Raw genomic sequence first — 14,968 nt, 5'->3', positions numbered from 1 at the left:
CATTACACGAAGTGGATGTGGTCTCAGCAGTCTGAACAAGCGTTCGAGTAGGCAAAAACCGTTCTCATGGGACAAAAAGTCTTCGTACACTACGATCCTACGAAACCGCTTGTATTAAACATAGATGCTAGCCCAAAGGGGTTAGGGGCTTGTCTCAGCCATACATTCATGGACGGAACCAAATGCCCGATCACCAACGTGTCACATACCCAAAGTGCAGCAGAAAAAAATTACGCACAGATTGAAAAATAAGGATTAGCAATAGTGTATGGATTGAAGAAGTTTCATTTGTATTTGTATGGCCAAAAGTTCAAATTGGTCTCGGATAACAAGCTACTGACCCGGATATTCCGGCAGCTCGATTGCAACGTTGGGCATTGTTGTTAAGTGGGTACACCTATGACATCAAATACCGTCCGTCACGACAAAATGCAAACACCGACATGTTAAGTAGATTTCCAGTCGACGATCCAAGCACGTCAGATCTGGAAGAAAACTTTGTTTTCAAAACAATGATAGACTCATTACCGGTGAATGCAAAACAAATTTCAGTGTCCGGGAAAGATCCAGTACTAGTGAAAGTGTACGGATATACTTTATCAGGATGGCCGAGTTATCGTACTGGTAAAACGTTACAACCGTAATTCACGCGTCGAGACGAGCTGTCGGTCAATGACGGATGTTTATTGTGCGGACGACGGGTCATAGTTCCTACACCGTTACAAACGCATATGCTTGGTGAACTCCATGAAAGTTACCCAGGAGTATGTTGAATGAATGCCTTGGTGAGGTGGCCATGGCTAGACAAGGACATAGAAGGGTCAGATCATGTAGCAAATGCACAGATGCTCAATTGGCACTGAAAAGTTGTTCCTCTTTTGTTATGGCCTTGGGCTACAGAACCGTAGCAGAGAATTCATGTGGACTATGCAGAGGGCAAAAGTCAAAATTTTCTGGTGGTTGTAGACAGCTACTCCAAATGGCTAGAAGTCATCCCTATGTCCAGCACCACTGCTTTTGGTTTCAGCACGGTCCTACGATCCTTATTTGCAAGATACGGGTTGGCCACACAGTTAGTCTCAGATAATGGACTACAATTTATTCTGAACAAATTTGTTACATTTTTGAAATCCAATTGTATTGAACATACCTTATGCCGTCCAAACCACCCCTCTTCAAATGGATTGGCCGAAACGAATGTACAGACATACAAGAGAATGTTCAAGAAATCAGATAATCCATTGCCATCACAACACATGGTAGCAAAAGTACTCCTGAATTATAGGAACGCATCACAAACTACAACTGGGATAACATCCGCAGAACTCTTCCTAAAACACACTCCAAAAAACTCGACTTTCATTTGTGAAACCGTGTCGACAACGAACAGTTGAAAAGAAGCAGACAGCTTCAAAATTTCAACATGACGTATTCCACCCGAGCGTTCGTCAATATGACATGTATCAGCCGGTACGTGTTAGAAATCTAAGGGGAGGAAAAGATAAGTGGATACCTGGTACAATCGTACCCATTAAAGGTCCTAATACTTACCTAGTAAGGATACCAGTAAGCAACTGCTGACATGTACATGCATAACATTTGATTGCAGATGACTCTCGAGAGCAAACACCAAAGCCGCTGGAGAGAGATTACTTACCTAAGGTAGTTCTAACTAAGATGAGACATCCACTCGATTCGTCTTCCTGTTAGTTTAGAACCTCCAGAGGACTTGATACATCCAATACCAGAACCAGGAGATAAAAAAACTGTTGTAAATGAGAATCCAGCAGTTTCACCCTCACCAGTAGGCAGCAAGGAGGTAACCATAACACCAACACCTGACAGAAGGTCCACTAGAGTGTCAACCTCCAACCAGGTAAGATCTGTAGTTCTTTGACTTGAATTGTACAACAGTGGGTTTGGGAGTTTTTGCGAGTAAAGAAAATGATAATTGTTTAAGTACATTGTGTGTTTATTCTCGTTCCAATGTTTGGAAACACTGTTGAGGTTATCTGCAGTTGATTGCTTGTAAAGGAGCGAAGTTACATCAGGGAATGTTCCTTTTGTATGTAGATTGTAACAACTGTTGTGAATACAATAATTGAAGAGATGAATTGATTTGATGTTTTACTCAACGGTTTAGAGTTCGTGGTGGGTAGAACAAATGCGACATCAGAATTGTAATTACGTATACAGGAGGGAGGAGTGCAGTATTGTTTTGAATGATGTCAGGACGTAGCGGGGAGGCTGCGCATGCACATAATAAATGGGTCCTGCTATGGCGTCGTTCCACGGTGTCTGTGTCCTTTACTGAAATGTGGATGTGAAGGCGCTTGTTCAGAATATAACAGTATATAAAAACAATAAAGTCCATCCGACCAGGTGTTTGCCATGATCTCGCTGTGAAGGCATAGAGCATAGATCGACATTTTGTGTTCTGTGCCTTGATATATATTTCAATTAAATTGTCCTAATTTCCCACTTGAATGACTCTTTCAAAGAGCTCTGTTTAAAGGTAGATCTTTGTGTTTGTCATTTTTATGAAATTTATGTGTGTACGTATATAAACTGTATTACCATAACGGAAGTGTGAGTGTGTGCGTGTGTGCGTGTGTGTGTATGTGTGGGGACCATACTCTGTACATAGCGTTGGTGATGCCTAAGCAGTCTCCTTGGCTATTGGGCCCAATCCTGGATGGGTCGCCACTCCGACACAGGATACAAGCAAGCTGGCACTCATTTTGCCAACCTCGGAAGGATGACAGGCAGAGTCAACCCCACCTAGTATTACTTCAACAGCCGAGCGGGATTTGAACACAGGACACTAGGATCCCAAGCCCACCACCCTAACCATTAAGCCAACAGCAGGCATATATATATATATATATATATATATATATATATATATATATATATATATATATATATATATATATATATATATATATATATATATATATATATGCAACAATGGTTATTGGACCATAAACCAGACGCGTTCACCACCATCTCAAGTCATCCCCCATCCAAAACCATGATCTTTTCTCCACACATTAAACCAGCCCCACACCATCCTAAAAGTTTGTCACTGTATGCATCTTGTCCACCCCTTGCATTATCCCCTACCCCTCATTGTTACCCTCATTCTTTGTTTGTCCATCTGTCTATTTTCTCCCTCGGCCCTTCTGCTGTTCCTTTTGTTATGTTGCATCCTGATCCATTCTGTGTTCTAGATCTTCCACGAGTCTTGACGATGAAAATGTTCTTGACACAAGTTTTGACTATAAAAACAAAAAATTAAACCTGTCTTTAAAAGTGTTTTCTGTTGGACTGAATGTAATACTGCTGTTGGACAACAGTCACAACTGTTGGACCATATGTAATATGACGCCATTAACCACACCCATTTGTGATTGGCCTGTGTCGCCATGGCCCCACCCCCACAACGTTGATTGACAGGCATAGTCCCACCCATCCTCGTTTCCCTTCCAATTAGTATATGCATAGAGATACAGTTTTGCTTACTTTTTTTGTGGAATCCTTTTAAGTCATGACAATTTTGAGTCATCATGGACCTTTCCACGATAAAATGCAGTCGATTTGTGTTTAAACCAAGTCCTGAGCTTCAACCAATTTTGAGTTAAGCTGTCTGAAAAGAATAATAATGAGAAGAATTGCACCATCCCTACATAGGAAGTCTATCGACTTCCTGATAAACATTCATAGAGACCTGACTACAGTATTGCATGTACTCAATCACGGATTGACGGAGACATTTTCAACAATAGACTCCAAACAAAATGAAAATGTTCCTTCAAGGAGCAACCAATTCGAATTCCAAGTGTGCCAAATATTTCAAGAAAACTATGACACTCGGTAGAGTGCATACCTCCGCCAGGCTGATTAGTTTACGTTTTGTATCCCACTGATAGGCCAGATTTGCACTCTGACCTGAACTAAGATTTAATCGGCTTGTTCTTGTCACCTAATCAACTCATCCACCAAGTTTCGTCCAAATCCGTCCATAACTTTTTGAGATATCCTGCAAACAAACAAACAAACAGACAGACAGAGGTGAAAACATAACCTCCATCCACCTTCGGTGGGTGGAGGTAATAATTACCGTACCTTGTAATAGACCTGCATTATGTGATTCAACCAAAGAGGATGATTAATAATTCCCCTGTTGCGGATCTATTTAGGTGTTTTTCCTTGTCCTACCTTTTTTGACTCATATGCCTCAGTTACAGAATGCAAAAATGAGAAGGAAATGAATAATAAGCAATTAAAGTTTCTCAACCATTTTCAAAAAAAAATTGTCTTTGGCAGTCTTGGTACATTGTTGTTCAAGTAGGGCTTGTGAAAGCAGACATCCTGTTTTGCGATTTCCTACTGTTGCTCAAAAGGAAGTGTGCTTGTTTCTGACGAGCAGGTTCAAAAACAAAGGGAGGAAAATAAATCCTTGTAGAAAAAAAAGCAAGGAAATGCAGCTCAGGCAAATGAAGTGACACTTGTGACTGCATTTGGACAGGAGAATTGGTGGCAAAGACTCAAAACATGAAGCAGCACAAACAAAAGGCATGTTAGCAGCTGAGGACACAGTGCATCGCAGTGAAGGCACCAGGACTCATGAGCCAATAGAAAGGTGGAGCATACTGTCCTGAGTGCCAGGAAGCGAGCTGCGCTTGCCATTCTGTTTCCCAGGGAGATTAGCAAGCTGGAGAGAAAGCTGGAGAGCATGGCTGTAGCTGGAGGTTTGCCAAAGGCAACACTGACATGGCAAAGCAATGCCTGGCAGCCCCTCAGCTGCTTACAGCAGGAAGGCAAGGGGCACAATCTAGGCCTGGCATACCATGTGCATCTTGGGAAGGGGCGTTAACCTCAATATTCCGTTTAAATTTCAGGCAGGTTGCCTTATATTATGAATCCATTGTTACACTGCTTTAAAAGGTCATGCAACCTTGTAGTTTGGTAGTGCATGTCATTATGGTTTTACGAGCTCTGCGCATGGAATCATTTTCGTGAGTCTCCCTTGCAAAGCACTACTAATAATGTTCACCATAATGGCTTGCAAAGATGGAAAGAATTTGAGTGCTCTATAAATTGTTGTAAAAAGAGAATGGTATTTCTAATATTAACACCACTTAATAGCATCTTCAATGCAGCAAGCACATCTTTACCTAAAACAGCACTCGATTGAGCGCATACCTTTTACATCTGGTAGCCCACTGATAGGCTCTGAATCAAAATCTAATTCGCTTGTTCTCGTCACACACCCAACCTGTTCACCAAGTTTCCTCTAAATCTGTCCATAACTTTTTGAGATATCGTGCCAAATATCGTTTTTGGCCCTATTTCTTAATGGTGAAGAATCACTTGAAAAATTATAGTATCTGGATCCAGGTCCGGATGGTCACCAAATTCTCATCAATTCTTCCTTGTCACACACCCAACCTGTCCACCATAACTCTTTGAGATATCCTGCTCACAGACAGACAAACAGGGGTGAAAACATAACGTTTGTTCCCATATTTTCAGAGTCGATTTACTTGGGCCGTGTTCTCGGAACGATATACTCATAACTCCAAGGATTGCCAATGTTTTGTTTGTCAATATACAAGGATATACATTTAGTAATAAATATATTTTTATTAATAATTAATTATATACTCCAATGAATTGAAAACTTCGAAACTTTGTTTTCAAAAGTTCAAAATTCAAAAAAAATTGACTTGTGAGAAGTTTAAAATAAAAACCAACAAAGGACAACTGTAGTAGAACGTTGGCAACATGCGAATGAACAAAATTACTTGGATCTGTATGACAGCATGAGCACATGTTCATGCAGTAAATGCACCATAGCTGCTTATCAGGCAAGATGAAGAATGGCTAAAAACAAACAAACAAACAAACAAACGATAATGACAAACGTCGGTGCGTGCTGCTACAGCAGAACAAATCGAAGAACATTTTCTGTGTGAATCACATTGATATTATGGACTGTAGTCATCATATATGAACCGTCTACGATTGATATTTCCGAAGGTACGAGCATGGAAGCACGAACAATTCTCTCATACGATGCACTCATTTCAACTCATTAATGTGCACGATAACGCCTTACTTGGTGAGAAGTCGGGATGTGTTGGCATTTGTGCCTCCAGGGACATCAAACTTGTTCGTGAGGCTCAGGCTGATCTGTGTCTTGGCTAGTCTTTCAAGCATATTATCTCTGTTGCTGTCACCCTCTTGGCCTGGCACATCACCTGAATCAAAGAAATGAATACAATTTAGGACAGGACATATTTATTGTGACTCAAAATGGAGTCTTAATTGCTTAAACCGGTGGTCTCTGTAAAGGAAGACTGTGGCTGCAGGTTCACTTTCACTTAATTGTAGTTGCCTTTGGGTAGTCCGGACTTAGATATATACTGTATTCAATAACAACTCCACATCCAATTAGTGGTTCAATGCAAGGTGTATAAAACTGGAAATGTCATAGATGGTGGCATGTTTGAAAAATTCTATACCAGCAAATACCACTTGTCGTTTCACTGACGGGAATACTGAGGAAGGGGAGGGGGAGAGAAAGAGGGGAGAGAGAAAGAGGGGGAGAGAGAAAGAGGGGGAGAGAGAAAGAGGGGGAGAGAGAAAGAGGGGGGAGAGAGAAAGAGGGGAGAGAGAAAGAGGGGGAGAGAGAAAGAGGGGGAGAGAGAAAGAGAGGGAGAGAGAAAGAGGTGGAGAGAGAAAGAGGTGGAGAGAGAGGGAGGGTGGGGGAGCAAGGAAGCAGGGGAGAGGAGAGTGGGGAGGGAGAGAGGGGAGTGAGGAGGGGGAGGAGAGAGAGGGATGTGAGGAAGGGGTGGAGGCTAGTAAGGGGTGGGCGAGGAAGGGGGGGAGTGAGGAAGGGGGAGAAAGAGCAGAGAGGGGGAGTGAGGAGGGGTAGGGGTGAGGAAAGGGGGAGTGCGAAGAAGGGAGGGGGGGGGAGAAAGAAAGGAAGAGAGCAAAGCCTCAAAAATTGAGTGGAAATTTTTCAAAGAGTAAATGAATTAAAATATTATAATAATATATTTCCAATTCTGTCTTGAACTAGTGTTTCACCTGTCCTGTTGCTTTACTCATTCTAATCCTCCCGTTATGTTAATTGTTCTTTTAATTTGATCTTTGATTGAATTTATTTTGCATTCCAAACGCCAGAGATTTCCCCACGGAGATCCCAGCTGCGGTTGTGGGAGCTTTCATGGCGATCTTGCTGTTTCATTATTTTCATTGCACTCAATGAAGTTACACTTTCGACACAATCCTTAACCTTACCTTCACTCAATATAGTTCTCCGAACAGAAGAAAAAGTTTAATGTTTTGGCAATTTCACATTTTCTTGTGTAAATATGGAGGAGAGATCACAACCTTGCTTACAAAAAGTAAATATGTAAGTACGCTTAGTTATAAGAATCGTTAATTCATTTAAATTTTCAGATTTCACTCCAGATTTTGATACTTAATTAGTCTACATACTCCAATTCTCAAATCTGAAGACAGATTTTGATTATACACCTTAATTACTCCATTGAGAGTACATTGTGGTTCCAAGGCAAGGCATTTTTAGCAGGCCGAAACAAAATGGCGGAGTAAGACCACTCCCTGGGAAAGCGGGCTGACCAAGGGTAAGCCTGTTTTTGTTTTTTTTTAATGATGGGAACCCTGTTAATTATCTTCAAAAGGGGTGTTTAAATTTACCAAATACCAAGTTTTAATTCATGTACTACCTTGGAGTTCCCTTCGTATGCATGCAAAGTTTGGGGCTGCTAGGTTTCATGGTTTTGGAATTATGGAGGACACGCACGTGCACGCAAGCGCGCGCACGCATGCACGCACGCACGCAGTTTATCTGAGCCTTTGCATATCTTAATCACAATATGCAAAATTTTCGTGAAATTGGCAAAATTGTTTTTTTATTTGATGCGTAATGTCATGGGCACAAAATGACCATTTATAACAAGGTATTCACAATGCCGGAAATCCGACATGATAAAATGTGATAAAATAAAAAATATCTTGACAATATTTGCCTCTCAGTCTCCTTTACAAAACATGTGTTATCCCTATAAAAGGATAAAGGAGTTGGATAGTGCAAAATCTTCTGATTCGCTGCATACAGCCATTTCACAAAGTCTGAGTCAACAAAATAACTCACAAGCATATCCAGAAACAGTTTTGATAAACACAGTCAATTTATCACAAGGTCAATGTTGTTCACTCGACGTCAATCCTGGAAAAAGCAAGAGTATGTCTGGCCAGTGAATAAAATCGCATCATATAACTACAGCCCAGCCGAAGAGCTAGTTTACCGAAATAAAGTGCAATTGATCTTTTCTACCCTCATTAACCCTCCTCAATCCCACCTCTTTCCAGTTTGCCAAGTTTCTCCCCACTTCTTGAGCCTCCTATTCATTTTATTTTATTTATTTATTATTTTTCCCATATTTCTGTTTCTTCCCAACTATTTGCGAATGTGCGGCTGTATCCATATTATTCACTCCTTGTACCTTCCTTCCCTTCTTTCCCATGTTCTTTATTCCTCCAAGTTTCCCTCTAATTTGTCCCTCTACCCTGCTGTCGGTGTGTTTCACCCCTCCTCTCTACTCCCTCTTTCTCCTGTTTTTTGCTCTGTTGCGTCCTCGTTCGTCCAATCTGTGTTCTAGCTCCCCCACGAGCCTCGACTGTAAACACACAGGAAAGAAATTATTTCAATATCAATGTTTTTGTATTATACGTCACGACATTTTGAAAAACACGGAACAGTGTAATTTATTGTAACTAAACAAAGTTTGCCAAGTTAATATCTCAGTGCCGTCTGATGTAAATTATTTTGCTGTGAATAAACATGGGAATATTAGTAAACTGACTTTTGGGTCACCTTGTAATTTTTTTTCAGGTTTCTTCCCTTATTCTTTTTCTTTCGGGTTTAACAGTTATTTATGCTTAAATCTTCCATCCATTGGAAACTTTCATCATCTGGTTTCTGCTCATTCTCACTCTTCTATTGGATGCTCAAAGTGGCAACTCACCAGCACATGACATCAACACTTGGATCCAACTGCTCTCTCATACTCTGTTTAACAGAGGAAGCATTGGCCATTTGTGTCTAACTGTGCATATTTCACACTGTTCTCCACATTTGTAGAGAAGTGTTAATTGAGTGAAAAAAAATTATTCCCTTTCTTTGAATCACTCACGACAAAACTTTTCCTGCAAACCTATAGTTGTCATTACAGTACAAAGCTGGTCTGATAGGATGCTCATAGGTTACCTTCGAGCTCTATGTCCTGGATTTGATTCCCAACCTGATTATAAAGTGTCAGATTGGTGCTTTGCAGGCAGGGCGTTGCATTATTCATTGAATCGTTCTTCGGACAGATGTTAAGCTTGGTCACAAATAACAAACAGATAGCACAGGCTGCTGGATGAAAGGGTAGGGGAGGTTGTGGCTTATTGGGGATTATTTGTGCCTTACTGGTTGCTTTCCTGGTTCTGAAATGCCTGCTCGAGGGTACCACTGCAGTTGTTATTTCCACAGGCTTATCACCAGAATGCTAGAGGCCCAAACGCGGGTGTAGCGCCCTGGAAGGCTGCCTCCTCATCTGGCACATACTCTCATGTCCCCTTCTCTGCCAGTTCACGATTTGAGCTGCATAGAGCACAGGATTCTGGGAGGCCCTTCCCAGACCACTGGCTTGCACTGCTCGTGCCATCTGGAGTGCTCCTTGTTTGTCGAGAAGGTTCTCTGTAGCCCTTTTCCCCCCTCTTTTATTTTACTTTGAACCAATCATTTGCAGTACCCCCATCTGACATTTTCCAATATTTCATTGCTTGTTCAGCCATGACCCTTCCCCTGTGTTATGAAAAAACTGGTCATTTTGTCTGCTAGCATTAGTTTGTGGATGAAAAGGTATGTCGCAGCATCTTTTGCAAAGAGGAGGAAGAATCCCTGGCAGCCTGGTTAAAGTGTGGGCATCTTTCATGAGGAGGCCGAAGCGCAAGGTTTCAATTTGCTCTCACATTGCAGGCAGGGTGGTGCCCTCTCTCAGTTTTTTTAACCATCTATCCATCTCTCCCTCTCTCTTTCTGACCAGCTCCCCCCCCCCCCCGGGCCACCCCCCAATTCCACAGCAGCCTGAGGATGTACATAATCTTCCACGAGCCCTCCTTCAAGTTAAACTTCCAAAATCCAGGAATCCAAGCAGCTCGTTGCATTTTACCCGCAGTCGCCTCGCTTTTCAATGAGCCGCAACCTTGTATTCTTACTATAATTCATGAACTGGTGTTTGTGTGTTTGTTTGTGGGTTTGTTTGTCGGGCGACTCCTACAGTTCTAGCCCAATTACATCCAGACTTGCTACGGAGGATCAGCATAACCCCAATTAATGTATACGGGTGTTTTTGTCTTTTCCGGTGATTTTGGGGGTAAGGGGGGGGTGCTGTTTTGACCTTGATATAATCAAGGTCATGACCTAATCAAACATTTTAACATTTTTTCACCAAATCTCAACTGAGGTTTCTCCAATTGGAATGAAATTTCCCTCTCTCAATAGCCTAGAGCAATGCATTTAAGCTTAATTTACAACATACCCCTCTGGGTTAAAGGTCTTACACCTCGAAGAGTATTAAACCACCATTCAGGTTTTTCTCACTTTTTTCTGTCAATGGCTGAGGACTTTAGAAATGAAATTTTTCCTTAATAACTGTAAAACAAAGTATGCAGGGTTGGCAACTTTTTCACCAAAACTCGACTCATGATTGTCTGATTAGAACTAAATTGCCCTCCGGAGATAGCCTAGAGTATGGAGCATTTACATCGTACCTCTCTGGTTAAAGATCAAGGTTAAATGGTGGTCGAAAAGATCTAACATTTATTTGTCATCACTCAATTTTGCCACATCAGAAACTCAAAGACCGATTGGCCTTCCAAGATGGTTTTGCATCATAATAGTGCACCTGCACTGAAGTTGTGCACCTGATATTTGTTCCGTGTCCGTGACCTACTCTTTTTCGGATTGTCACCTAATTAACAAAAAACACCTTTTTGATCATAACTTGAAAAAATTTCCTCCGATTTTCATGATGTTTAGTTTTATGGATAGATTGTACATGGCGACACAATTTCTAAATTTACACTCTATCCTTAAATGTTGAAGGTAAACGTCATATGGTAGTCCAAAAAAGCCATCATTCAATCACGGGTCAAGGGTAAATCGTAGATGATCGCCAAGGGTAAGGGGTAAGCCTGAGGTGATGATTGTGAGTCAATGGTTGATTTGTTTGGTCGTTTGTGCATTCGGTTGTATTCAGATAACTATTTCAAAAACACTTATAGTGTCAGACCAAAATATTGACAAGAAAAAGCAATGTTAAACCTTTAAAAAGACAAGTTTTAAGTCACAAGCATCAACAAACATTGGCTTGCTCTACGGATATGAGGCGGATGAGCTCCATGTGAGCCAACAGGCATCCATATCTAGTGCCCAACTGTGTCTGCGGATGTCCTCCTGCAGTTGGGTTACTTATTTTAACGGGGTTGGTGGCAGGATTTGCACTCCAGCCACCATAAAACCCTTCACTCCACAAAACACAAACAAAATTGAAAACCCACTCTGTGGGAGTACCTCCTGTGCAGCTGCTCTCTGCAGGGCAGCTCACTGGATGACGTGATTGGGGAAAATAATTGGGACCCCAACTCTTTGATGATAGGAGGGAAACCATGGGGTAACCTTCCTGGGTCAGATTACAGTAGTGTGCGCCGGGGTGGTGCTGAGGTGTGGTCCACCAGACGGCGGTCTCCTTGGGTTAACCTGAGGAGGTCTCTTCGGGTGGGTTCCCAGAATGTCCTAACCCTAAGAGAGGATGATCACCTGTCTCTGTTATCATCTGAGCTCAAGCGTTTGAACATTGTTATCGCATAACTCTGAGGTTCGGAGAATGGATAGTGACGACATCATGGCGAGTGGTTACACCTATTATTGGTCCAGTCCCTCTGATAGTTACCAGGCCCAAGGAGTTGCTGTAACTGTGTCCAATAAGCTGACTCCAATTATAATTCAGGTAACACCAGTCAACCAGCGCATTATGAGATGAAGGATTCGTTACTCCTCGGGTGTCGTTTCCCTGGTCTCTGTATGTGCTCCCACTGAGGCGAGTGATCTCACCATGAAGGACGCATTCTATGCCATGCTCGAGTCTGTGGTTGATCAGTGTCCCAGGCTCTTCTCATCTTGGGTGATTTCAATGCACGACTGGAACTGATAGGGATGGTTACGAGACATCTGTTGGTCCCCACGGGTCTGGAGCAGTGAACCAGAACAGCACTAAGTTCCTTGACTTTGCAAGAAGTCATGGACTTCGGGTGCCGGGTTCATGGTTTGAGCACCCACAAACTCACCGCTGGACTTGGTATTCCAATGCTGGTGGTGTGGCAATGTAGATTGAACATGTGTTTGTTGATGGTCTGTGGAGGTTAATCCAGAACTGCAAGGTCCACCAGAGCGCTCAGTTCCTCAATACCGACCACAGGCTTGTGGTAGCATCTCCGAAGTTGCAGCTCAAATATGGGAGAATGGTACCATTCCAGCCGAGGCAGGATGTTGGCAAGCTTAAGGATGAGAGAGTAGCTGAGGAGTTTGCAAACAGGCTGAGTGGAGATTTGGGGGGTCTCGGTGCTTTGGGGAATCCTGAAGAGTTGTGGAGTGCCTTCAACAACACCATCCTTGATGTTGCCAGTGGATGTCTTGGAACTCACCATAGGGCGAAGAAGAATTTTGTCTCTCAAGGGACACTGGATACCATTGACCAGAGTCGCAGGGACAGGCTTACTGGCAGAGCTGAGCTGTTCAGGGAGTTGAGTCGTAAAACTATGGTGCACTAAGGGTGGACAAGGAGGCCGATGTGTGAGGAATCTGTGAGGGGGAGAGCATCACCTGTGGTCAAGTGATTCTCATCCTACTTCCAGGGGAATTCGCACATTGCGTTCGTCCAAGTCCATCCCTCGCAGTGTACTGCAGTTTGAGCGGAGGGTGGTCAGCTCTTGACAGAGAGTCCAAAGTGAAGGTCCGCTGGGGCGGTTACTTTGAGCGGCTGTACTAGGCTGATCCACCAGCTGTTGAATTGGATATCAGGGTTGTTACTATCCCTATTGCTGACCCTCCAATCAACTGTGATCCACCTTTGTTTGTGGAAACACAGGCTGTGGTGAACCGGTTGAAATGGGGTAAAGCTCCTGGGATATGTAGTACTCATGCTGAACTTCTCAAGGCTGGTGGAAATGCTGTACTCATGTTGTTGCATGCAGTTTTGTACTCTGCCTGGAACACAGGCATCATCCCAACTGATTGGGGGAGGGGCCTTGTTGTCCCCCTCTGGAAAGGGAAGGGTGATTGCCAGGACTGTAACAACTACCGAAGGGTGATGCTGCTCTAAGTGTCAGACAAGGTCTTTGCTCAGATAATTATTGATGGGGTTCACCATCATCTGCTTAAGTACCAGCACCAAGAGCAGTCAGGCTTCACACCAAAGAGGTCGACGATTGACCGTATCCTTGCCCTTCAGGTCCTCACCGAACACAGACGAGAGTTTCGGTAGGGGCTGCTTGCAACCAATGTTGATCTCTGCAACGTGTTTAATTCAGTGAAAAAGGATGCCCTCTGTTGGATTCTTGGTCTTTGTGGTGTGCCACCAAAACCGATCGATCTGATATCTGAACTGTACTCTGGTACTGAGAGTGCTGTGAGATGTGGTGGTACCATCTCTGACTTATTTCCAGTTGTTCCTGGAGTTCATCAGGGGTGTGTACTGGCCCCCACACTTTTCAGCACTTGTATGGACTGGATTCTGGGGAGGATGTTGGAGAGATCAAGTTGCGGTGCATTGTTGGGGAATATCAAGATCTCTGACCTTGATTTCACAGATGATGCAGTCATCTTTGTGGAGACTCTGGATATCCTTTTGGGGGCCCTGGAGGTGTTGAATGAGGAGTCGGACCCACTGGGATTACGGGTTTCCTGGGTCAAAACTAAGATCCAGGCTTTCAATGACGTCTTGAATGCTGCTGTCTTGTCTGCACCTGTTTGTGGTGAGGGTGTTGAGGTCACGGGGAGATTCACTGACCTTGGCAGTGATATTCATGTCTCTGCTGGCTGTGAGCCAGACGTCAATAGACATCTGGGTCAGGCCTGGGGAGTCATGGATTCACTGGATCATGGGGTGTGGGGCTGTCGGTTCTTGTGCAGGAGGACAAAAGTCCAAGTATTCAGGTCGTTGGTGCTTCCAGTCTTGCTCTATGGATGTGAGACTTGGACTCTGACCAGGGATCTGAGAGAGACTTAATTCCTTTGGTACCAGGTCTCTTTGGAGAATCCTTGGCTATCAATGGTCAGACTGTGTCCAACGAGTGGTTGCTGAGAGGGACTCGAAGGAGATTTATTTCCTGCATAGTCCATGAGCATCAGTTGAGGCTGTATGGACATGTGGCTCGTTTTCCTGATGCTGACCCTGCTCACTAGATTCTCATTGTGAGGGAGTCTCGTGAGTGGAGGGCCGACCACGTGCCTTGTGGTTGCAGCAGGTTGATCGGCATCTCAAGAAGATGCAGATGGGCCAGGCATCTGCCCGAGGGATGGCCGGACGGAGGCCCCAGGAGTACCAGCGGAAAGTGGACGCAGCAACGTGCTGATCTGGCACATTGTCCAATACCTGACCTGACCTCCACAGTCAGGGAGGCTAAAACCTTTGTGATCGCAAAGCATCTAGTTATGATTGTTAGTCAATGGTTGATTTGTTTGGTCGTTTGTGCATTCGGTGGTATTCAGATAACTATTTAAAAAACACTTATAGTGTCAGACCAAATATTGACAAGAAAAGGCAATGTTAAGCCTTTAAAAAAAGACAAGTTTTAAGTTACAACAATCAACAAACGTGGACTG

General features: G+C 43.3%; 1 protein-coding gene across 3 annotated transcripts in view; it reads right to left on the bottom strand.

Annotated features, from left to right (window-relative positions):
* Positions 1 to 14,968, bottom strand: part of LOC147015141 (ras GTPase-activating-like protein IQGAP1) — a 255,416-nt gene that overhangs the window by 87,346 nt on the left and 153,102 nt on the right. For all 3 annotated transcript variants that reach the window (XM_085849639.1, XM_085849637.1, XM_085849638.1), the window contains one exon: positions 6,125 to 6,266. In XM_085849639.1, the coding sequence (XP_085705765.1) occupies positions 6,125 to 6,266 (142 nt within the window). The remainder of the gene's footprint in view (positions 1 to 6,124; positions 6,267 to 14,968) is intronic.

This window comes from Eptatretus burgeri, chromosome 12 (genome assembly GCF_056783735.1).
Source record: "Eptatretus burgeri isolate ZD-2024b chromosome 12, Ebu_testis_v1, whole genome shotgun sequence".
Lineage (NCBI taxonomy): Eukaryota > Metazoa > Chordata > Myxini > Myxiniformes > Myxinidae > Eptatretus > Eptatretus burgeri.
The sequence above is the reverse complement of the archived record's forward strand: the minus strand, read 5'-3'. Positions and strand labels throughout refer to the sequence as shown.